At 39.4% G+C, this 23,611-nt stretch overlaps 4 protein-coding genes across 5 annotated transcripts; 2 read left to right on the plus strand and 2 right to left on the minus strand.

Annotated features, from left to right (window-relative positions):
* Positions 1–526: 526 nt before the first annotated feature.
* LOC121329047 (leucine-rich repeat-containing protein 47-like) lies at positions 527–6,937 on the plus strand. Its single transcript, XM_041274319.1, has 7 exons — positions 527–1,140; positions 1,714–2,187; positions 2,530–2,646; positions 3,658–3,773; positions 4,198–4,300; positions 5,148–5,237; positions 5,971–6,937. The coding sequence occupies exons 1-7, from the start codon at positions 553–555 to the stop codon at positions 6,217–6,219; spliced, it is 1,737 nt and encodes a 578-aa protein (XP_041130253.1). The 5' UTR covers positions 527–552; the 3' UTR covers positions 6,220–6,937.
* A 3,826-nt stretch (positions 6,938–10,763) lies between these two features.
* Positions 10,764–11,926, minus strand: LOC121328481 (small integral membrane protein 1-like). The gene is made up of 2 exons (XM_041273166.1): positions 11,818–11,926; positions 10,764–11,076 (listed from the first exon to the last, which is right to left on the minus strand). Exons 1-2 carry the CDS (start codon positions 11,913–11,915, stop codon positions 10,950–10,952), a joined length of 225 nt encoding a protein of 74 aa, XP_041129100.1. The 5' UTR covers positions 11,916–11,926; the 3' UTR covers positions 10,764–10,949.
* A 1,834-nt stretch (positions 11,927–13,760) lies between these two features.
* LOC121328376 (mitotic spindle assembly checkpoint protein MAD2B) lies at positions 13,761–16,632 on the plus strand. 2 transcript variants are annotated; one of them, XM_041273008.1, is made up of 9 exons: positions 13,761–13,807; positions 14,182–14,233; positions 14,327–14,445; positions 14,561–14,632; positions 14,713–14,813; positions 15,252–15,346; positions 15,639–15,712; positions 15,847–15,939; positions 16,234–16,631. In XM_041273008.1, exons 2-9 carry the CDS (start codon positions 14,194–14,196, stop codon positions 16,273–16,275), a joined length of 636 nt encoding a protein of 211 aa, XP_041128942.1. In that variant the 5' UTR covers positions 13,761–13,807; positions 14,182–14,193; the 3' UTR covers positions 16,276–16,631. The 2 variants fall into 2 exon arrangements, with proteins under 2 accessions (XP_041128942.1, XP_041128943.1); XM_041273009.1 differs by lacking the exon at positions 13,761–13,807 and having other exon boundaries at positions 13,941–14,233; positions 16,234–16,632.
* A 437-nt stretch (positions 16,633–17,069) lies between these two features.
* On the minus strand, positions 17,070–22,286 carry LOC121328375 (coiled-coil domain-containing protein 27-like). Its single transcript, XM_041273007.1, has 12 exons — positions 22,002–22,286; positions 20,997–21,233; positions 20,788–20,911; positions 20,259–20,479; positions 19,886–20,047; positions 19,622–19,786; positions 19,180–19,330; positions 18,956–19,086; positions 18,632–18,709; positions 18,147–18,359; positions 17,857–17,961; positions 17,070–17,416 (listed from the first exon to the last, which is right to left on the minus strand). Exons 2-12 carry the CDS (start codon positions 21,222–21,224, stop codon positions 17,288–17,290), a joined length of 1,707 nt encoding a protein of 568 aa, XP_041128941.1. The 5' UTR covers positions 21,225–21,233; positions 22,002–22,286; the 3' UTR covers positions 17,070–17,287.
* Positions 22,287–23,611: the final 1,325 nt, after the last annotated feature.

A 23,611-nucleotide genomic window follows, 5' to 3' on the forward strand; every position in this document is an offset into this window, starting at 1 on the left:
AAAAAAAAAAAAAAAAAAAAAAAAAAAAAATAAGCGTTAAAATGTTTCGTACTGTTTGAGAACTCGCTTTCAAATAGCTTACAATCAACCTACATAAAGCTATATTGGTTTACTTTACTCTATTACACCGGTAGAAGCACTTAGAATAATCTATTTTCATCCCGTGCATTTGCCAACCTATTTTCCTTCATCTCCATAACCACCGCTTGACAACAACCATACACTGAGCATGCGCGTGTTAAATTTGTGTTTTTTTTTTCCGAAGGGGACTCTGGGAAATGTAGTTTTTAACTTTTTAAAACCCGCTTCCGGTAATAAAGGTAAACATCTGCGGCCTTTCTAGTAAAGAAGGTCGTTGAGCCATTTTTTCTGTTATGGATTTGAAGTATGCGATTTAGTTGTTTTTTTCCCTATATATCTGAGAACGGGGATCAAAATTTTAAAAAAAATGTAAGTTACAATTTGTCTGATGCTTAGTTTTTTTTTTTTTACAGGAAGTAGTTACATTCCTCTTCCGGTTTTTGCGGTCTTTTCTCTTCATTCTACGGCAGTATGGCGGCTGCTGATGGAGACTCGGGTGCCTTGTGGGCTGAAAAGATTGAAAAAGCCGAGAAGGAGAAGAGACGGGAGCTCGTACTGCAAGGGCAACTTACTGACAAGAAAACACAACAAACCGGCAGCCTAGATCCCAAAATATATTCGCTCACACTCCTTAACTATCTGGAAATCAGCCAGTGCCCCAGCTTGAGGGAGATAGACAAAGGGATTGGAAATTTGATTCACCTGCAAAGCCTTCTTCTGTGCAGGAATAAACTTGCCGAGATCCCCAGAGCTGTCGGGAATTTGAAGAACTTGAAAGTGTTGGACGTGTCCGTCAATGAGCTACAGGCACTGCCCGAAGAGATATCCCAGCTCTGCGATTTGAACACACTCAATGTCAGCTGCAATCAAATCAAAACGTTGCCCCCCGGCCTGAACAAGTGCGTGAAGTTGGCCATTATCAACATCTCCAAAAACGAGATTTCAGCCTTCCCGGCTGATTTCTTCTCCGACGACCTCGACCTTCTCAGTACCATCGTAGCCAACGAGAATGCGATTGCAGATATTGGAGGCGAGATAAGCCGCCTTTCTGCTCTCAAGGTACTGGCTATGTAAATATACGTCATGCAGGTGAAGGCTCCACGCCGTTTGTGACGTACAGAAAACATGGAGCCAATCATTGCTGACAAATTTAAAGCAAGGCGCAGTGCTAAAACAGCATTATACAATTGTTAACAGTACAAGTTTGCATTGTTTTACCCGAGCTGCAGTCGATTTTGATGAGGTGGCGGTGCTGTAGCAGCCGGCCGCTGCAGGTCAGTGCAGGCTAATGCAGGAGCAGGCACCAAACTGAACGAATTTCTGCCTGCAACTGGTATAAACACACCGGACAACCAGCAGGGTTTTGTGTCTGATGAATTAACAAGTTAACCAAGAATCATATCTGGTTGTGCACCTCAGATAAAATTCCCCTGATAATGTAATACAATTAAAATAGGAAGCACAAAATGCCCTTTTGTACAATGTCAATTCAATTTAACAGTGTGTTTTGAAGCATGCTCCAGTGCTCTTTTTTTTAAAACCTTTTTTTTTTCCAGGGGTCTATCAAACCTGCCGTGGGTGTTTATCTATTTTCGTATTGACTTTTTGTAACACTTTGTCTTCTTTTCCCAGAATTTAGATCTTTCAAACAACAAGCTCACAGAGATCCCCTCAGAGCTGGCGGACTGTTGCAAGCTGAAGGAGATCAACTTTCGAGGGAACAAGCTGAAAGACAAACGCCTGGAGAAGATGGTGAACGGCTGTCAGACCAAGTCTGTCCTGGACTATCTGAGAGCAGGCGGCAGGGGCAAGGGGAAAGGCAAGGGGAAGCAGGACGCGGGAGAAAAAGATGATTCCAGGGAGAAGGAGAAAAAGAAAAGGCCAGATAAGCGTCAAAAGAACAAGAAGGATCAGGAGGGCGAGGAGGAGGAGGAAGATTTAAACAGAATGATGGTCAGGGTCTTGCATGTATCAGACAGCCCCACTGCAGTCACTGTCAAAGTGACCGCTTTGGTGAAAGAAGTGCGGCCATACATTGTCTGCTGCATTGTCAGAGGGATGAACCTGAAATCGGGAAACGCTCTGAAAAGATTCCTCACCGCGCAGGTAATAAAATACACGCTTTGTAGTTCAGGGCTGTTTCCAGTACAGGGTGGTCTGGGGTGGACTCCACCAGGGTGATGCCACATTGCTTCCCCACCCCTGTTTCCTTCAAGTCAGGGAATCTGCAGCAATGCTTTTTGACTTTCTCCCCTGCTGAAGTGTCAGGCCGCTAGCTGACAGGGAGAAGCCTGCTTTTATATATCATACGGGTGTACACAAAACTGTTTCTAGCCAAAAAATGTGCATCTGTTTATTAGAAAAATATCATCCAGCTTTAAAAAGATCTGTTTGATCACTAGAGGGCAGACATCATTTAGCGAAATATTATTGTCTTTTTAATTTAAGATAAAGCTGCATGATGAAATCTGTGAAAAGAGAACGAAGGCAACCATTGCCACACACGACCTGCAGCTTGTAAAGGGACCCCTGCTGTATGATGCCAGATCACCCAAAACACTGAAGGTATGGCATGAAAGACTTTCTTTATAATTCTAAGTATGAACAATAATGATTCTGAACAGGTTTGTATAACAGTAGTGTCACAAATTGAATGTAGTAGTAGATTAAGAATATGTGGTATTAATATACATGTTCATTATCTGAACTGAAGTATACATTTATAAACCAAGAATAAACCTGGAGTTCAGTGATGAGATGTAAGCGTTATCTCAGAAAGCATACATATAGTATATCTATGGAAAAACACCCCCTTTGTGTTTTCAATGTATATAAATGAAGTCAATGGGAAGGGTGCCTACCTATATCATTGATTGGTATCTATATTTAGCCTCATGGTTTCACTTTTTTTGCACACAAACTATGTCTGCATATTCAGCAATAGTCATCCAGGATGTATAAGCCTGTATTATTGATGGCTGGGTCAGGGCCAGTTTCCAGCTTTGTAAAGAATCTTGTTTCTGAATCCCTGGTTTAATTAGGCACATGGAACCATCACGTTACAGGCAGTTTTAATAATAAATGAAGACTGTGTGTCTCAGATTGCACTGCGGATTGCTGCTGTATCTGTTAGCAAGCAGAGAAAAAGGCTGTTACAGGTGGAAATTGAGCAGTTGTTTAAATAGTCCAGTTGTTTTGTGAACTCAGTGTGATCACAATGGTGTATATACTCAATTCACCTTGCTTTTATTGCCCACCCCCAAAAATCATTCCCTGATGTGCATGATATCTGTAATATATACAAGCTGCATCTCCCTGTTGCGAGTTCCATTCACAGTGGGCAAGGCAACAGATCTGTCAGGTTGGTTGGTAGGTAGGTGCTTCCAAGACCGCAAATTTCTGCTGCAACTTCTTCTTTTAAATTATTGAAACTCCACAGTATTACCCTGACTGCCCTGGGTGCCTCTACTCCCTGCTGGCAGTGTAACGGCTAGTTTCCTCTAATCTCTGTAAGAGAGAGTCTCAGGATCCACCTACCCCCTTTCTCCTCTCACCCGCCCTGTTGTTCCCTGTTAGATTGTCCCACTGGGTCGCAAGGAGATCAAGGCGGCAGACTTGGTGAGACAGCTGCAGTTGGAGGCTGAGGAGCAGAGAAAACAGAAGAAAAGACAAAACGTGTCCGGACTTCACAAGTGAGTACGTCATTCCAAAGCTGTTGCCCTAGGAACAGTCGGGACAGGAGACTGAAATCAGATACATTTCCATGGGACACACTGACTTACTCACTTATTTTACTTGTTCATTCAGGTGAGCATTTTCGAAAGCAAGTTAGTAACTTCCAGCTGCACACGTTGAGCAACACTAATCAACACTAATACTGTACACAAACATAAGTAAATGCAGAAATCACAGGTGCTGCAGAGACAGCTGTAGTAGAGTCGTGCCCCCCCCACCACCACCACCACCAAAATATTCTGCAAATATTAATATTGACCATTTTACAGGAAGCCCTTCAAATTTATTCGAAATAAGATAGTCTTAGACCCTGTGTGTGTCTGAAGCTTTTTGTAAACTTTTCCAGCACTAATTCCAATTTGATTTCCCTTAATCCTCCAGGTACCTGCAGTTACTGGATGAAAAGGAAAACTACCCCTGTGTGGTTGATGCCGAGGATCATGTGATCTCTTTTCCACCAATCACAAACAGTGAGAAGACTAAGGTAGGGGCAGCTTTATCTGAATAGCTTGAAAAACCCCATGTAGTTGGTGCTGCACTGTATAGAAATCAAGGTGTAGAGAGGGTGGGAGATGGGATACTGGGTTCATGCAGCCATTGCATATTTAGTGTTGTTGCTTCACAGTAAAGACATGGGGCTGCTCAGTGAAGAGGTTATTAAAGAGTGTTGACTTGCATAATTGACAAGGCTGTTTACCGGTTTGGCGTGTGTGTGCATTTAACAAGGTCATGGTTGTTGACCAAGAGTAAACATGCTTTGTGTTGAGGGGTTTATTTATCTCTGAAATCCAGTTTCATGGTTTGTTAAACCCTGTTAATCTGGGGCTCCAAAATCATTTAGGAACAAAAGAACTAGAGGAGGGCATTCAACCCATCAGTGCTCGTCCAGTTCCTAGGAACCATTTGTGATCTAAAAAAGAAATATCAAGGATCCCAATGATTCAGCATCAACAACATGGCTAGGTAACCCCATCCATACTCTAGACACACTCTGAGTAAAGCAGAATCTCCTGTCCTCTTTCCAGTCTCTCAGATTTCCAGCAGTGTCCTGTAGTCCTAGTTTCTGCGTTGCACTCAAAGTATTGGCGAGGATTCACTTTGAACTCCTTTAAAGATTAAAGACTATTATGATATCCCCTCTGTAATTCTTTGTTCTAGATTCAGATCTCTCAATCTATCGTAATAGCTCATTTCTCTAAGGGAAATGATCAGAATTGAACACCATACCATGATACCATGTCTGTGTTTTATGGGGGTTTTTTTGCGCTGTATCTTAGTACTACCTTCATTTAAAAAGAGTGTTAAAGACCACTTTGTTTCCTGTTAAGTAGATGAGAAAGTCGACCAGCGAGTTGTTTGTGGAGGTGACCAGTTCAACCAGTCTGCAGGTCTGCAAAGATGTAATGGACTCCCTGATTGTGGTGAGGCACCTTGCTTATTTATCTTCCCTGAGTTTAAGGCTCAGAGTTTAAATATTTAAGAAACCACTTGGTGTGTGTTTTTATTTATTTATTTATTTTATAAACTTTGATGTGACAGGTCTTAATTGGATTTGTTACATAAACAAGGCAGTTGTCAATTTTCCAATGCACAAAGACTGATAAATCCCCAAAGCAAACGTGAGTAATGGGATAATGTTTTAAACAGTGGTGTCAGAGACAGTTGTGAACCTGATCCAAGAGTAACAAAAGCCAAAGCTGTAATGAGAGGAGGGCCCTTTATATTGACACAGAAGTATCTTGGAGCCTAGCCAATGACAGAAATTGGCTAAAGGCATGACCTGCAATATGAAGATAAAAAAAAAAAAAAAAAAAACTCTCTGGAGATATTAATAATGTGAGAGGAAAAACATAATTTTCAGTAAACCAATGTAGACCTGTAAAGAGGTCAAGGATGAACAGATTGCACTCTGGGGAAAAATAGGGTGACATTTTGTCCATGCTTTCCAGGTTGTTTTTTAGTTAAGAAAATAAACTAAGGAGTTTCCATTGTGCATCTGAAACTTGAGCATGTGACAGCACTACAAATCCACAAATGCCGTTATAAAATATCACAGAACAGCAATATGATGTATCGCCTTAAAATATGCCGCTAACTAAATCTGGATTGATAACTAGATGACTTTGCTCTCCCCCCCCCCCCCCCCCCTCGCAGAAAATGGCTGAGCTTAATAAATTTACCTTCGACCACAAGGAAGAAGCTTCGTTAGACCTCGAAACGGATCCAGCCAACGATGAAACAGCTACAGAGCCAGCAGCCAGTGAGAATGCGGGGAAGGATGCCTGTCCTGAGCTCACAGTGCAGCAGGTTCGAATCGTGGACACAGACGGCAGTCTCAAAGTTGTATACCCGTCCAAAACGGACTTGAATATGGACATCGGTAACCTGACTGTTGTTCGATAACTCTTGGTACTGATTTATTTACGGGTCGCTGTTGGATTCAAGCTGTGTGGTGGTTGTTTTTATTTTCTTAATTCATGTAAAGTCTTTTGAAAATCACTTAAAGTACATTAATACCTTTGCCTAGGGGATACATTCAAGCAGTGAAGTCACATTGATACCTCACTTTAAAGTTCGTCCTTGGTTTTGTTTTCGCCCATGTTGGAAAGACCAATTATAACCCTAATAATGGTTAATTCTTTCTTCAAGATAAACTTCATTTTTACTGGGATAAAACACTGCTGCTTTTGGAAGATTTACTTTGAAAGAAGTACAACCTAAAATATTTTTGATTTACTACATAAAGGAAGAGAAATGTATATTTTATAACGTTTCATTTTGCTTCTTTTCTGTCTATAACCTCTGAAAACTAAGAGAAATAAGTTAATAGCAGCAATTATTGTATTAATGTTCTACCTTCCTAACATTAGCAGAATCAGTTGGAATCCAGAACTGGTGATTGTGCATACATCGTCATGGAGACCTAGATTCTAAAGCCCTTCAGAACTACAGCATGCTAAAGAATTGCTGTACAAATCGCATCACAATTTGACAACAATTAGCAAAATAGCCCAGGATCCAGTAGGTCCAATGTTAAGCCAAGCTTGTCTACGTTTCACATCGCAGTTAAATGTAACCACATCTCAATGAATCGCACAATAAATAAATTCAGTACTCATAATTGTGATTGTTATTTTGATGTTTCAGACATTTGCCACAACTATGGAAATAAAAAGAAATATTTCCAACTGCATTCTACACAGATCAAAATGGGTGTGATTGTTCAAACGGGAACTAACTTTACTCTGTTGCATTCCGATTGGCTGTAGTACATGTGTAGAGGACAGCGGTAAGATGATAGAGTATCAAAATGAAACTCCCGTTTCTAACAGCAATGCTTTTATGAACACTAAATCTGTCACGCAACTGTGTTGTATTGTGTGTTACGGAGTCGACTGTAACATCATACATTCAGAGCAACGGTGCGTAAAGCAGAACCATTGACGTTCTGCAACTGCATGGGAATTCAATGGTTAACGAGAAAGAGGGCGGGTATTGCTACTGCTCACCTTGCCTTAACGCTGAAGGGATGCAACTGACTAGAAAAGAGGCGTTAACCCACACGTGCTGTATATAGGAGGGATAGGGGAGAAACACTGCACTCGGAACTGGTCAAGTGGAATCGTACAGTACCATATCAGGGAGCTAAGAGCAAGTTTACAAAATAAACGCAGTAAGATAAAAAAAAAAAAAAAAAAAAATACTGAATGAAAAATATTTTTAAAAGGATATGACGATGAAGACGTCTTTGCGGTTTAAACAAACGAAACAAGCCTGGCTTGAGACTAAAAGAGACAATTGCAACAACGTGATCAGGTTAGGCGTCTGTGAAGCAGACCTTGAAAATCCTTCAGCCATGAATGTTCAAAGCATCGGCCGGGGATGGAAACCGATGCCAGTTACGCACATGCCCGATCCTGGGGGTGTACCTGCTGGAACTTCGACATCCTGTAAACTGGGTAAGGCTAGAGGGAGTTTTACGAGATCCAGTCCTTTAATAGAGAAAATACCCCCGATTTCCACACAGAGACGTAACAGCATTGGGGAGTTGTCTGAAAACGTGATTTTACCTCCAATCAAGGTGTCCAAAATTTCCACCAGCGCAGCTATTTGCGCAACAAAGCGTGCTTCACAGCGCCAAGTATCCAGAGCAAGACCAGAATCCAAACAACACAGAACGAGCCCTGACCATGCAAACGTTTTCTTCAGGTCCCCCAGACAATTCTGGCATCTTCAAAAGGATGCCAGATCACAATACTTCCTTGACAATCCGATTGTCAAACTTGCTGTTGAGAGTTTGAAAAACTGCAAGACAAATGAGGCTGGCTTCACCTCTCACGCGCGTGTAATTAAAAGGGCCAGTGTAAAACAAGCGCGTTATGCTCATCCTCCCCCACCGTCAGCAAAAAAACAGACTCCTGGCCAGAGCCACACCAGTAGTAGCCAGATTGATAAAACCAAAATCGATACTGGCAGCAGCGTGAAAACTAGACAAAAGTCACTGTCTTCCAACGATTCTGCTATTGAAACCGAATCTGTGAGTGAAAATCCGGAGGAGGGCATGGAAAACGAACACGAAACCCAACGCTCGCCGGAGGACTATTATACGAACCAAAGAATCGCTGAGTGGGTCCTTAAAGTTAATGGCAGTTTGTTTTCTCTGACACCAGATCCAGACATCAACAACTCCAGAAAGGAACAGGACACTGCCATAAAGATCGTCTATGATGGCGACTGACAGTCTTGCCAGGTTTAATGGTGTTGTGTGTGTTGTGTTCTTACCCACAGGCTCGGTACCAAATACCCGTGCACAATACTACCGAACTAAACAAATATTCAGGTGTTTTTGAGAGCTGTCTATATTTATTGAAACGTTATAATGTATCAGGTATTTTTTTCCTGTACTGTATCGAGGGCAATTGACCGGCGTTACGCATAAGGACAGACGTTCTTTTGCGCTAAAATGTTTGAATGGAAAGCGCTTATATACATAAACTAAATATGATGTACCTCTTCTGTATAAATAAATCAAACTACAAAAGGGTCTGTCTTAAGGAAAGGTGCTTATTGCATTGTTCATTCATTGAAAAAGAAAAGCACAATTAGCTCATCCGCACAATTACTGTTATAAAACAAATCCTCTCTCAACACCTTAACACAAACCTTAATAAACTATTTGCACAATGAAAACAAGTATTATGTTCTGTCAATAAAAAAAGGAGAAAAAATTATAAAGTCAGTTCTGTAAGTAATCGGTTTCTCAAAATGTTTTTGGATCCATCATTCAGTCTAATTGAACTGAACCCTAATCACATTAGAGGTTATATGCGGGCATGTTTCTATGATCTGTCGGTTTCTTCATAGATGAAAGGATTGTTATTTTTTTGATCAACAGGGTATGTCCAGTTTCTTGCGTACGCGTTTGTGACAGTGCGTAATGCGTTTGCATATCGGCCTATCCAGTCCTTCATCATTCTGTGGATACACATTCTGTGGCATTTCGCCTGCAATGTCTCCGTTATTAACTCCAGGTATGTCCGGTTGAACATTTTAATTTCCCATACAGAATCTCTGAAACTTCAACTCCATAGAGAATAAAGGCAACGCTGTATTTGTGTAGCCGATATTCATACATCGCATATTTAGTGATAACACCAGCAGAGTAAAAGAGAACTGTCAGTTGGCTACTAATGTCTCAAGTTCCTAAAACGTCGGCCTTTTGTTGTTGCCTGGCGACAGTGTGACACAAGTATAGGTATTGCAGGTGCTATAGGGTCATATATCATTTTCATCCTCCACTCCATAAACAGATTCTATTATGTCAGTCTATAAAACCTCTTTCCTTCATCTCAACCTACATGAGAATAAAAACGTGCAGAATTGAAAGTAATCTGTTTTTGTGTTATGAAGGTTTTGCTGTAAAACCTTTATGGAAAACACTTAAGTGTAATCGTTATTGAGAAAGGCTATGATACGTGGATGACACTCCTAAATGATCACTCAAATTGATCTGAAACGCACAGGTAGTGTGACCACTGTATTTACAAGGTATTCTTTCATTTGAACAATGAAAAAGTAATTCACTATTGACCACAGACTTCTTGAGTCATTTTAACTGGTTTGTTTTTATAGTACAACTGTAATTCTTCAGCAAGTGTGAAATAAAACCGAGTTGACTGTAAAATGTATCTATTTAATTACAAATCACTTATATTTTATATATACATATATGGCTGAGATTGTTTCTTTATGTTAAACATGTTGCTTTTAGTTCTAAAGTATATGTTCAGTGAAATTTGAATTCAATATTCATTATTCATATCAATATCAACCGTGACACTAGGAGTATATGAATTCGATAAAACATAGTTTGAGGATATTGTATTATTTCTATGTACATCTACAGAAGAAACAGGCTTCACACTGAGGACTGGTAGTAATAGTCTATAGAAAAGAACAGTAAAACCTACATGACCAGTCACCTGAACTCATGGTTCTTATTATTTGTAAATATAAAACCGTTTTCTTTGCAATGTTAATATCCATCTGATAAAGAATATATTGAGAGGCAGCAGAGGAGGGTCTTGGACTTGTAAAACAACAGAACATTAAAGAAATTAACGTCTTTCACATGCTACAGGCTTTGCAGATAAACACGGTAGGCATCAAAGCAGAAAAACCCTAAGAACTATTACCCATCTGCGTAACTTGATCGCTTACACCCATAATTTCTGACAGATCGAATGCTGTAGTTATGAGCAGCACATTTGAAATGATTTTGCATTGCACAAATTTTATATTCCCTTTTTAAAGGAAACATTGGTAAATTATAAATCCTTGCAATAAAGCAAATTAACGTGTATCAATATTTATCTGGGTCCAGCTGACATATCAATGATGACTTGTTAGGTGAATCCAACTTGATATTCATATCCCATTTTCTCTCCTGGTTGCACATATTTCTAATTTACCAGAGCATAAGAATTGAACAGCTGTGTACTTCCTGAGCCTTGCTGGTTTCAATTCTAACAATCTCCAAACCCAGTCTGCTGGTGGATACACACTTCGTGCAATGCTTTTCTTTTGTTGCACAACTGAAAAAGTTTTTGCTCTGTGATCAAATGAAACATCGCTTATTTACACTTGTGTACGTAGTAGCCAGTGACGTATCCAATGATGAAAACGAGGCTCAGAATCGCAAGCACTCCGATCAACTTCATGGCAATGCCAGGCATCCCAGTGCACAGCTGCTTGGAGATCCTAGGCAAAGGCAGAAAGCAACACGCAACTTTAGCTGCACGACCTTTTAAACACTTGGTTTCATCTAGTCCATCTTCAAAGCCTTGTCTCATATATAATGCAATGTAAAAACAGTAGCCCTGTGGGATGCCATATCCAAAAGACAGACAGAACATTTGGTCTTCCTCAATGTACATTGTAAAATGTCCAGGTTAATCTACAGCTATGACCAAAAGTTTTGCATCACCCTTTAGAATGAACTCATTTTGCTTCATAAAGTCGAATGAAACCTGCTGAATAACGTAAATTAAATTACTTTACATACCACTTTGTAGTTTTCCAAAAATGTAAAAATCGAAATCTAACATGAAATACTGTAACTATTATTATGGCTTCTGGGAGACTTTTGAAATATCATTGTGGTGTTTCTTTCATTACATAATGTTAAATAAAATATCTAAATTATCTTCATTCATATAAGAACATAAGAACATAAGAAAGTTTACAAACGAGAGGAGGCCATTCGGCCCATCTTGCTCGTTTGGTTGTTAGTAGCTTATTGATCCCAAAATCTCATCAAGCAGCTTCTTGAAGGATCCCAGGGTGTCAGCTTCAACAACATTACTGGGGAGTTGATTCCAGACCCTCACAATTCTATGTCACAATATATATGTCTCGATCCTAAAACCCTAGGTGATGTAAAACTTTTGGCCATAGCTGTATACTGAAATGGTTTAACCTATAAGAAAGCCAGTGCCGTACCCCTCTAGTGTGGATGTGGAAGAGACATTGATGTTGACTTCATCCTGGCAGCTCTCATTCCAGCGAGCGTACTGCACATCTGACTCCTGGGGCTCCATCCTTCAGAGTGATGCAGCTTCCTCTGAAAAGAGCCAAGCAGCAGAGGTTAGCCATGATGATAGATTCAGCCATTGGTCTTGAGAGTTCAGAAAAACAAACTTGTTTTTTTTTCAACTGGCAACAAAGATGAATATTTTATTCAGTATTATGCCTGGCAATGGTGGTTACTGTACAGTACAATGTATGTGAATTACTGTATATCACATTATGTCACGAAAGACAGCAAGTTTCCATAGCAACATAAGCACAAGAGATGTCTGTAAAAAGAATCTCATACAACTGGATTCCTGCAGGTGTGTGTGTGTGTGTGTGTGTGTGTGTGTGTGTGTGTGTGTCTACAGTCTTTAAAAAACCACCACTAGTCACGTGTTTCCGCATGCAGTGCTTACTGTGATCCAATGGAAACAAATGGGACAGCAACAAAGCGCTTTCTAATAAAGCAGAATGAACTCAAGCCTAAGAAAGAAAAATGTGGCGCATCTCAGCAACCCCGCCACCTAGACAGTGTCTCTTTTTTTTTGTGAAGAAAGGTGCGTTGTCACTTACCTGAATGTGGTGCAGCTAATACAACACCCAGACCAACCGCTTCCCAAAGCAGAGTTATTTAAGACCCTCACGCTCTACAGTAGTCTAAACTCAATCAAGGTTCACTGCGTTCAGCAGGAAATGCACACATATCTCTGTGCCATGACCCTCGGCACTAATAAAATAGTTAATTTGATACGAACTTTGTACAATGACTAATTGTTGATACATTACTGCGTGTTTCTCGTAAGCGAAGGGAGTAGACAAATAAAAACAAAATGACACTCACATTTCCGGAAGCGCTCCAGCAATTCATCAGATTAAAATGTTTAATTTTAGTCTTATGCACCTGGCCTATTAAAAATACCTTATTTAATTTGTATGTTTTCATTAAAAAGTGTACAATTATTTGCATGTTTAAGATATTTTTCTCACCTGCATTATATATATATATATATATATATATATATATATATATATATATATATATATATATATATATATATATATATGACGAACCTGTCTGCAACAGCTGCTAGGCAGGACAGATGGCTCTCCAGTCGAAACTGGCGACAACCTAGTGAATCTTTTGTTGCCTTAAATCCAATTTGTGAACAAAAATACTGAATGACTTAATGAAATTTGTGAACAAAAAATACTGTTTTTATGACTTAATGAAACTTTCCCATTTTTTTTTCAGTATTTTTTTTCATAAAAAAAAAGAAAAAATTAATTATTATTATATATAATAAATAATAATAATAATAATAATAATAATACAACCTGGATTAAATCTAAATGATGGCTCTGCTCACAATAGTTTTAAAATACATTGCCATCTTTTGTCTAGCTGAAACCCATTGAAATCATCTCAATCCTAAACATAAACCAACTCTATATAATCGAAAGAAGTAGTACAGTTTTACATCGTCCCGGCTTTTAGCAGCAGCTAAAGAGAGCGTCATGAACGACTTTGCATTACGGTTTTGTATTAAGGACGGACCATGCAGTGATGCATTCCCGTCCATTCTGGATAACACAGAAGACAAGAAGAACCTTTTCATTTTCCCTATATGCTGCTGTAAATAACCTGGAATGGCTGGGGTCTTTCTTGGCAACTGCGTCTAATTAAACTTGACATTTAATATAAACGTTCCGCAAACTTTATTGCAAGTGAGCGTTGCAAGCGATATTTGTCCAGTCTGCTGCAAGAGCATTGCAATTACATAAGTGCGAGTGACTGCAAACCGACAGAAAATGAAAAGTCCCGCTCGATAGGAATCACGTGTGTGGTTTGGATTCGTCAGCAAAGAGCGACAGGCGCTTTTGCAGAAAGGAAAATACCGGCGGTGCATGTAAACACTTGGTGAATATTATTTCAAATATCGATAATCTTTGCAAAACCATATATATATATATATATATATATATATATATATATATATATATATATATATATATATATATATATATATATATATAAGAATAGAGAAATGGATACATTAATGATGTGAAAAATAACAGCGCTGGTTTAATTCGATTCGGTTTTGGTTTGAATTTTAAGTTAAATGTTTGTTTTGTTGCTTGTTATGTTAAAATATCGAGCTAATAATAACTGACATGTGGTAATTGATCAGTCATTGGATTTTACACCAGCATTGTTATTTAATAAGAAGAGTACATGCCAACCGCCTTTTAAAAAAATAAAAAAATAAAAGTAAACGTTTGAATCCTCCACAGCTTCTTAGCAGCATGACAACCCTCACGAGACAGGATCTGAATTTTGGGCAAGGTACAGCATTGATTATGTCATGTGCTTGAATGATTTAAACAGCGTTGCTTTCAGAGTCTCTCTGAGCTGGGCTGCCTTCTGTTCTGTCTTCAGTTGTCGCTGATATCCTGTGTGAGTTTTTGGAGGTGGCCATTCACCTCATACTCTATGTCAGGGAGGTTTACCCGAGTGGGATTTTCCAGAAGAGAAAGAAATACAGCGTGCCTGTGCAGGTAAGAATGGGAGCGATCTGGAGGGCACAGTCCTATCTGACTTGTAAAAAAAAAATGATTAGCTCAGTACTAGCAATAGGAAATTAGTTGCACACTTCATTTTGTTCTTTCTCAGATGTCCTGCCACCCTGAACTGAATCAGTACATCCAAGACACTCTCCACTGCATTAAACCGCTGATTGTGAAGGTAAGGCTCTGTCTGGGGGAGGGGATTGACTCCAGTAATCAATGTAAACGTGTTTTTTTTTTTTTGTTTGTTTCTTTAAGAATGATGCTGAGAAAATAGTCCTTGTCATTATGGACAAAGGGCATCACCCAGTGGAGAGATTTGTGTTTGAAATGTCACAGCCTCCTCTGGTCTCTATCAGGTGGGATACTCTGTGTGTGTGTGTGTGTGTGTGTGTGTGTGTGTGTGTGTGTGTGTGTGTATATATATATATATATATATATATATATATATATATATATATATATGTGTGTGTATATATATATATATATATATATATATATATATATATATATATATATATATATATATATATAAAAATATAGAGAGAGATTGTAGAAGAAAACATTTGTTCTCTAAATAAGATTTCTGAAGAAAAATATTAATCAAAATGTAAAATTGCCGAAAGAATGTATTACACTGATAATTCATGAATCAAACATTTGGGAAAAAAAGCTTTAGAATCATTAATGGGTAGTTTATATTACTGTAAAGCCTCAGTGTTCTCATTGTTTCTTTGAAAGAAATAACCCTATCCCATATGCACGAGTCTAATGCGTTTTGTTGTGTTTGTCTCCAGCTCTGACACTTTGCTTTCTCATGTGGAGCAGTTGCTGCGAGCATTCATCCTAAAGATCAGTGTTTGTGATGCCGTTCTAGACAACAACCCCCCTGGTAAGCTTATTCTTTCTTGCATAGAAAGTATGTCAGAATCATACACCCCCAGCCCCATGACTGGAGATTCAAGATCAGAGCTTTCCATACGATGATAAAGCTGTATCGTCAGTATGTGCAGAATAGTATTGAATAAGAATTGCCAAGTTTCATGACAATATGACATTCTTTTATAGTGAAAAATGATTTCTCTTAACTCTTCTGCTAATATCACAGAGTTGTAGTCATGTTTATTTTTCCCTGTTCCTTGCTAATACAGGATTTTATTGTTTTAAATAATATTTTTTTGCAGGCTGTACATTTACAGTACTGGTTCACACCAGAGAAGCTGCCACTCGCAACATGGAAAAAATTCAGGTCATTAAGGTCAGCAAAACATCTACTATTATTAACAGGAAAACCACAAACTAGACCGCAACAATCTCAATCCTGTTTGTTTCTGAGGAAGTTGCTAATCGAACGACACGTTCATGTCATTTAATCGGTTTCCTCTCCTGTAGGATTTCCCTTGGATTGTTGCTGATGAGCAGGAAGTGCACATGCAGGAGCCCAGACTGATCCCTCTAAAAACCATGACCTCTGACATTGTCAAAGTAAGAGAGATCCATGCATGCAGCTGCGGTCTTGAGAGCAGGAGCACACATTGGAAAGCTTTGGCTAGCTCACTGAAGTGGACAGTGAGTCTACTTAAATGCCCCGTACAGGTTGAAAGGCAGATTTTGTAAAGTTGACATATACAGACCCCAATAATCAGTTTAATATAACATTGGGAACGATTTATCGGACACTATGATTCTAAGGTTTCTTTCAGCTTTTTATCTCTGTCGGTACCACAGTAAATACATTTACTTATTTAATTTAGACCACTGTTTCTCTTTTATTTTCAGATGCAGTTGTACGTTGAGGAAAGGGCTCAGAAGGCTTCTTAAACCTTTACCTTTTGCACTATGAACGGCACTGAATCTGCTTACAGTTTGACTTAGAGGAGGCAGAAACTGGCTTCTGCAAGTAACCCAGAGTTGGCAAGGAAAATGCCTGCAGCTGCATCAGCCTTTCATCTGCCAGGAGCAGCTGCTACGGAGCAGAGACTAGAAGACTTGAAAAATATGATTTTCAAATGCTAATTATGGTGCTAAGAAACACCATATTTTTAAGGTGTAAATACAGTACATTGCAGTCCTATAAGTGTAGTGCTATAGCTTTATCTGGGCTGGCACACAATTTTTTTTTGCTGAGGTGCCTGCAAGAAAGCAGTCCTGTCTATGCATGGGAATGCAGTGTTGAATATTGTGCTTGGGTGTAAGATTTTCTTCATTCTTAAGGAAATCTTTTTTTTTTTTTTTTTTTTTTTAATTTATAATGCTATGGACTGCTTGACCGATATCCAAGCTTTTGTTTGTGAATCCCAGATGTTATTTAATGTGAACTCATTGGCAAACAGTCATTGTTGTCATTCAGTCAGAGGTCTGTTTTTACAGTTTTATTTCCTGTTAAGTTTCATTAATATGTACGGGTGAACCCAGTTTCTGCAGTGATGAAGTATGTCATGAGTAAAGTCATTAAATACTGGTTCTAATTCACAGAACATTTTTATTGCAGACATTGTTCATGTAGTTCTATCATGTATATGCAATATTAAGTACTATAAGCAATATTATAACAAACATACGCAGAGAATCCTAAGTATAGCATCAGTTGAATTTTTTCTTCTGTTATCTTAATGAAAATCTCAGACTTCCCTGCTAAAAACAATGTCATTATCAAAAATAGGATGAATGGGAAGGAACTGACAGGACACTCGCTGACCTGCACATATGACATGTGTTACTGTATTGGTGATGAATAACCAGCATAGGTGCATGCTCCTGTATTTAATTATGAAAGACACCATTGGGATTGTGCAGCTGCTGCTCGGTAATCATTGTGATTAGCCAGATTGCTTCAGCTCTTCCTGGATGGTGATCTGGGCTTGGCTTGTTTTTCGGATGTCTCTGTGATATAGAGGTTTGGAACTTTCTCTCCTTTCTGTATGAGCATTTGGTGAAACTCAGAGCGGTCATTAATTATTTTCTGGAAAATAAAAAAAACACACATTTTCACTTTACCAAAATAATTGCAGTCCTACTGTACCTACCACATATTGTAGAACATCTGGATTTGATTTTCACTTCAAAATAATTCGCATTTATAACATCAGGTGGTGGCATTACAGTTAGAAAACTGATTTCTTTTTTTTTTACTTACTACTCAACTTTCTTAGAAGTTTCTTAGAAGTTTTTTTTTTTTTTTCTGTAGATAGTACAGACTTTAAATTAACTTTGAATTGGGTGAATCCCATTTATCCTATAGATCCTCTCCCTGTACGGAAACCATTATACATGACTTACAAGAAACGTGAGGTAAGATTTGTTTTAATATTTATTATCCCGTCAAAGGGGAGGTGGAGTAAGCCACAATATTCCACACTACAGTGTCATCAAGCTCAGAATTAAAATGAGACAGTAGCAGACCTGCATGGTGCTGAGTATCTCGTTGTCACTGACTTCATTCACCAGGAGCTTGGCACCTGGAGCAATGTAGGCAGCCTGAATTATTTTTCCTCTGAACCTTTCAAACTGGGAATAAATATTAAAGAAAATGGTGAACTCCAATCAGCACCAAACAAACCTTATACTTGTTTTGAAAACATGAGTATTTATGTCAACAGCTTTGTAAGAATCCTTCACAGATCATGTAATACACATATACATCTTCCTGAGGGGTAGCTAAGAAAAGCACAAGAGAAGGCTTCAGTTCGTACCCTGGACTGCAGCTGCTCCACTGCCACTTTGGTCTGGTGCTCTGACTGCTGCAGGGCAGCGGCTTTGCTCTGGATCTCTGTGCGGTCCTTCTGTAGCTGAGTGAGGCTGGCCCTCTCTGCTGCCAGCTCCTGCTGCAGCTTCTGGATCTCAGCCTTGAAGCTGGCCAGCAGCTCATTTCTCTTGGATTCCTCCCGCTTCAGTTCTGCAATTTGCTGCACAAACAATACAATTCGTTTGGTGCTTTTAAGCTAAATGATACAAAGTGATGGCTCAGAGTGGCTCACAAAATGCTTGCTGATAGTGATAGCAGCATAACACTACAAGCATGTTTGTGCATTGGTTTATATCTACACCAGTCTCAACAGCACAGCAGTAAGAGCAGTGTGGATCTGTCATTGTGTCACACAGATCCACTGCTTTATTCACTCAGAAAAACTACTTTTGTGCCACAGTCTGAAAGGGGCACCAAAGCTGAGTCTCTAACCTTTCTCTGTATAACGCTCTCCTTCTCCAACTCGGACATCACATCTTCATGTTTTCTGCCATCTCTTAAGCTGGAAAACTAAAAACACAGTCTGGGATTTAATCAGCCTGGGTTGGACAATTTTTTCCCCTTGCGTACTTACAAAGCAAACAAAGCTGTATTAATAGAACTGACATATAAATATTTGCATATAGTTTGTATTCAATAATTGATCCACTTCTCCCGAATATGGGTCACAACTTCAGCTCAACACCAGATCTGCACTGTCATGCCCAAGTAATGTCCACTTAGACAAGCGCTATTGGGTAGTCTTTTAGGGGGTACCTTGTTAGACATGGCATGCAGCTGTGCCACCCTCTCCGTCAACTCCCTCTGCAATCTGTCTTGATCAGACCTGGCCTTCAGCAGTTCTGCCTCTCGGAAAGAGAGTTCCCTCCTTAAGGAAGACACTGTGCCTGTCAGGGACACAATAATCAAAACTAAATTGCATTTGTGCAATCATAAGCAGGACTGAAGCTGGTAAAAAGCTGGACACAACTTTTGCAGACCTGTAGAAATCATATAGTCCTTTCTTATTGTCTGCAGCTCCTGTGCTAGTTCCTCTTTACTCCTTTCAGGCTGAGACTCCAACTGAGAAGGGCAATCGCTCTCATTTCCAGCAGATTCAACTTCCATATTCTCATGCCTAGTGTTCAAGCACTGAGAAAACAAGCGGAAATGAATTGCAAAATATACAGGGAGATGAATGCAGCAGGCAGTTTCCCTCGATGAAAGAACCCACATGATTTATAAAGCTTGCATTTTGAAATACACTGAAACGTCTATTATTGATTTAGTATTCAGCCCTCCAAACGTCCTCAGAACAACAAAGCAGGTATTCTGCTTGAAAAACAAAATTATATGAAGATGATGTTTTGCTTTTTGTATTGAAAACTGTGAGGGAGAAATAGCTAATAATACAAATAAAATATAAACTTTATCGCACGGTACATCGGTCTCTTGCTCCACGAAGTCGGATTCCCATTGGTGATGCTGCAAAGTCAAACTCTCAATCTCCTCTCTCAGATCTTCTATCAGCTGGTCTTTACTCAGAATCTCAGCTTCAAACTTCCTGAGACGACTGACTTCACCCCCCAAGCGTAGGATCAGTGCTGCCTGTGGTCAGAGAACCCACAAAGAAGTAAGCTCCACTGCTAATTCCTAGTACAAGTGCATGTCGTGACTGATGGAAACACGCTCAGTCCAGCCTCTCACCTGAGCAGTGATGACTTCCTCATTCTTGGCCAGGCTCAGCTGATTGGACAGCCCAGCCACTTTTTCCTGGAGAACTGCGATCATCTCATCCTTTCGTGCCGCTTCGAACTCAAACACCGACAGTCGGTTAATTTCATCCCCGAGCATCAGCAAACACTGCTCCTGATGAGAGCAAACAAACTCATTTTAACACCATATCTAAGGGCAAGCTAGCTAATGCTTTTGTATGATTCCCATCCTTAAGGCAAGATTATAGTGAAGGTATGCATTGTTTGCTGTATCTACTTACAGCACAGATTTTGCACTGGTGGCTCTATCTAAACCCTTGAAGGACTTGACTTGAATAGGTGTACACCTGTCAGCATGATCTCACCTTCTCATGCAGTAATGTGATGTACCATGGGCAGTTCCCAGCTGGTCTCTTCTGCAGGCTTCGAGGGGCTGTGCTGGGTTTGTTCTGCTCAGACTCTCTGGTTGAACCTCTGTCCAGGGAGTTGTCATTTGGGAGTTCACCCAGGCTTTGAGAGAGAAGAAGGTGAGTCCTGCTTGATTGAAAGTTACTGTATGGACCTGTGTTTCTCACCCAGGCACCTGCTGCAACAACAGTAACCACACTGGCTTTCAACATCACAGCACGCATTTAACATTGATTATCCAGAACCTTTGCACTGCTGCTAAACACTGATCAGCAACGACTCATTTATTTGTTAATGCATGTTTTTTTCTTTGCCCATAGCTATTGATCTTCAACATACTATAAATAAGTTGAAATATTTTAGAATAAAGGCAATGTAAACATCTTCAAATAGCTAAACCGTCATTATCAAAGACACTTGATAAAATAGCATGAATACAAGGTATGTCTATAAAACCTCAGACAACACAGAGATGCATCCACTTACCCCTGGTTAGCGATTCTAATCTGCTGACTTCGGGGAGGTCTTCTGGGTTGGTAATGCTTGCTGTGTCCTCAATGGAAGGCAGATGAGTCTTCTTCTCACTTCGACTAGACGTGGAGGCGCGAGGCTTCAATACACAGGAGAAACATTATGCAGGGATTTCTTTTAGCCATCTGTCATTAGTCCAAACCCTCTCTCCACTGGAATGTTACCTGCCTGTCCTCTGAGCTGATGAGCACCCTGCCTGTCCTCCGAGCTGAGGAGCCCCCTGCCTGACCTCTGAGCTGAGGAGCACCCTGTCTGTCCTCTGACCTGTCTGATTTCACTCGGACTGGACCAACGAGGTCACTCTTTGTGAATTGCCAGCAGGCAGTCTTGGGCCGCCCAGGGGGTGTTTGAGCAACGAAGGCCTTCATCCGCAGAGAGATTCCTTCCTTCATTGCTAGTGCCTGTGTACAAAAATGAAAAGAAAGAAACGTCTTATTTTTATTTTTTGGGATGTACACACAAGGGGATCTTGTGTGCATATAGCTAAGGTTTTACAGAATGTCCATAAGCACTCAACAACGCCTCTCTTAAAGTGCAGAGGACTGTGCATGAGGACTGTCAAACTCTATGGAGATTAGTTGAAGTGTAAACAAGACAGTATCCAAGCAGCGTCTTTAGTCAAACCAGTTGCATGTTTACTGTTGCTGTTTGTTTTAGTGAGCAAATAAACAAGCAAAGCCAGTCATCATAAACTTGTCTATATGTAATTAAGAGCTGTATAGCGTAAATAATTCATGAAAGACATGGGAGAAATATAATTGTTTCTATTATTATTATTATTATTATTATTGTTGTTGTTGTTGTTGTTGTTGTTGTTGTACCGTACTTATAAGTGTTTTCCAAAAAGTTTATATTAGATAACGTGCAAAAACAATATATAAAGATTCATTTAACACATAATAAAATAGCAGGCGTTTTAGTTATGTAGACAAACCTGACACCGTTTTTAGCTGCATTATCCGTGGAAGTCGTCATTGTGTTTTGCAGAACTAGAAAGATTGTCATTCCAGCGTATCTTCCTAGTGCTGAGAACACAGCAAGTTTAAGATTTAAGATGCCTTGATCCATGGAGCTTTATAATGCAAATACACGGGCAACCACGGCTAGACACTACAACGGGTTTATTTACAAATGCACTATTTATTTAGTTTCCATTGCATGCATCTTACCTATACAGAGATGAATGCCAATATTCCCATGCTAGCGACCCAATTCCCTTACAAGTTGAGACCGACGAGTGCTTGTCTCCAAAGATGCGACTGATTGACGAAGTCTTTCGCTAATCAAAATTTCTGTTCTCCAGAGAGGGTGGGGCCGAAGCAAACCTGAGCAAGTTTTTCAAGTTGCTAAAGTTAGGACTTGGGGGACTGCTGTTATAAAGTAAGCTTTTGGGTTTTGTTAACCCTCAGCTAAAACATGTCGCCCTTTTCTTTTTGTAACGGGTTGGTTTTTAAAGTACAGGATTATAGGTTCGAATGTTTTGGAGTAACGTTGCTTAGCAACAGCAGCACTTCAATCACGAGTTTCTTTTTGTAAAGAAAATAAATAATCGCAGTAGATCAAAGTTTTTTTTTATATTTTTCCGTAACTATTTACAACAACTACAGGTTATTAATTGGTGTCATATAGATACACACTCAGGCATTCGGGATGTGTTCATAATTGTTATTATTATTTTTCTTATATTAAAAAGTCATCATTTTTGTATAGTTATGTTTTGGTAAGACACAAGCATATATTTTATTGATATGCATATTATATCATGTTTCTTTTTATTATAGTTTTTCATTTTGTTTAGTTTAATATACCTTTATAAATTTGTTTCTGACAATTCTGATAAGACGTGGTCAAGGAAAATCATGGACCTGTCGGTATATTATAAAATATAATCTGTGCTTAAATCTCGATTTGTGCAGTTTGTCCTTATTATCAGTGAGCGAAACGTGATGATGTTAAAGTCGCTGTTCTTTCAGTGCCACCGGCCTCGCTCGCAGGTTCATGGTTTAGATATTTATTAAGTTTAATTGCATTTGTTGCATTTGTGTGTTCAAAATTACTATAAGTGTCGCGCGAATAAACATTCTGGTAGAATTAGAACCATCAGAAGAGTTTGAACTAAAACAGGTGGATCGTTTGGGTTTCTGTATATATATATATATATACATATAACTTGGTGGGATTTTTCAATATGGCTATGAGATGTCTAAAAGCCCATATGAAATCGTAAATTGAAGTCCATTCAAAAGGATGACCGCACAGTTCAAATCCATCTTGCTTTCGTGCGTGATAATAGTCGTAGGCCAAACACAGACTGAAACGGAGAATTATCGTGCAAATGGTGAGACAAACAAGACTAATAACATGCGAGTGTGTCGGATTATACTGTGGCATTCTGCATGCATTGTCTGATCCTATTAAAACAACGAGCTGCTTCGCAAAATACAGCTGCTTAATTTACTGTCATGGCGGTATCATTTTGATTATACTTTGTTGTTTTTTCCAGATCCTTATAAAAAAGAATGCGGCTCTAGGAATATCTTGTGTCACTCAAAGGCGATCTGTCGACTGGATTTAGTGACGGAAACGTTTTACTGCCAGTGTCTGCCGGGGTACAAAGGGGACGGAATGCACTTCTGTCAGGGTAAGCCACAATAATGGTAGCTTCTGCCTATATACAGTAATTGTTTTTGAAAATCATCATATTATTTGTATTGATGAATTCTGCCCCTTTTCTTATGACTGTCAGGCATTGTAATTCATTTCTTAAATGTGCAAGAAG

The sequence above is a fragment of the Polyodon spathula genome, chromosome 16 (genome assembly GCF_017654505.1).
Source record: "Polyodon spathula isolate WHYD16114869_AA chromosome 16, ASM1765450v1, whole genome shotgun sequence".
Classification (NCBI taxonomy): domain Eukaryota; kingdom Metazoa; phylum Chordata; class Actinopteri; order Acipenseriformes; family Polyodontidae; genus Polyodon; species Polyodon spathula.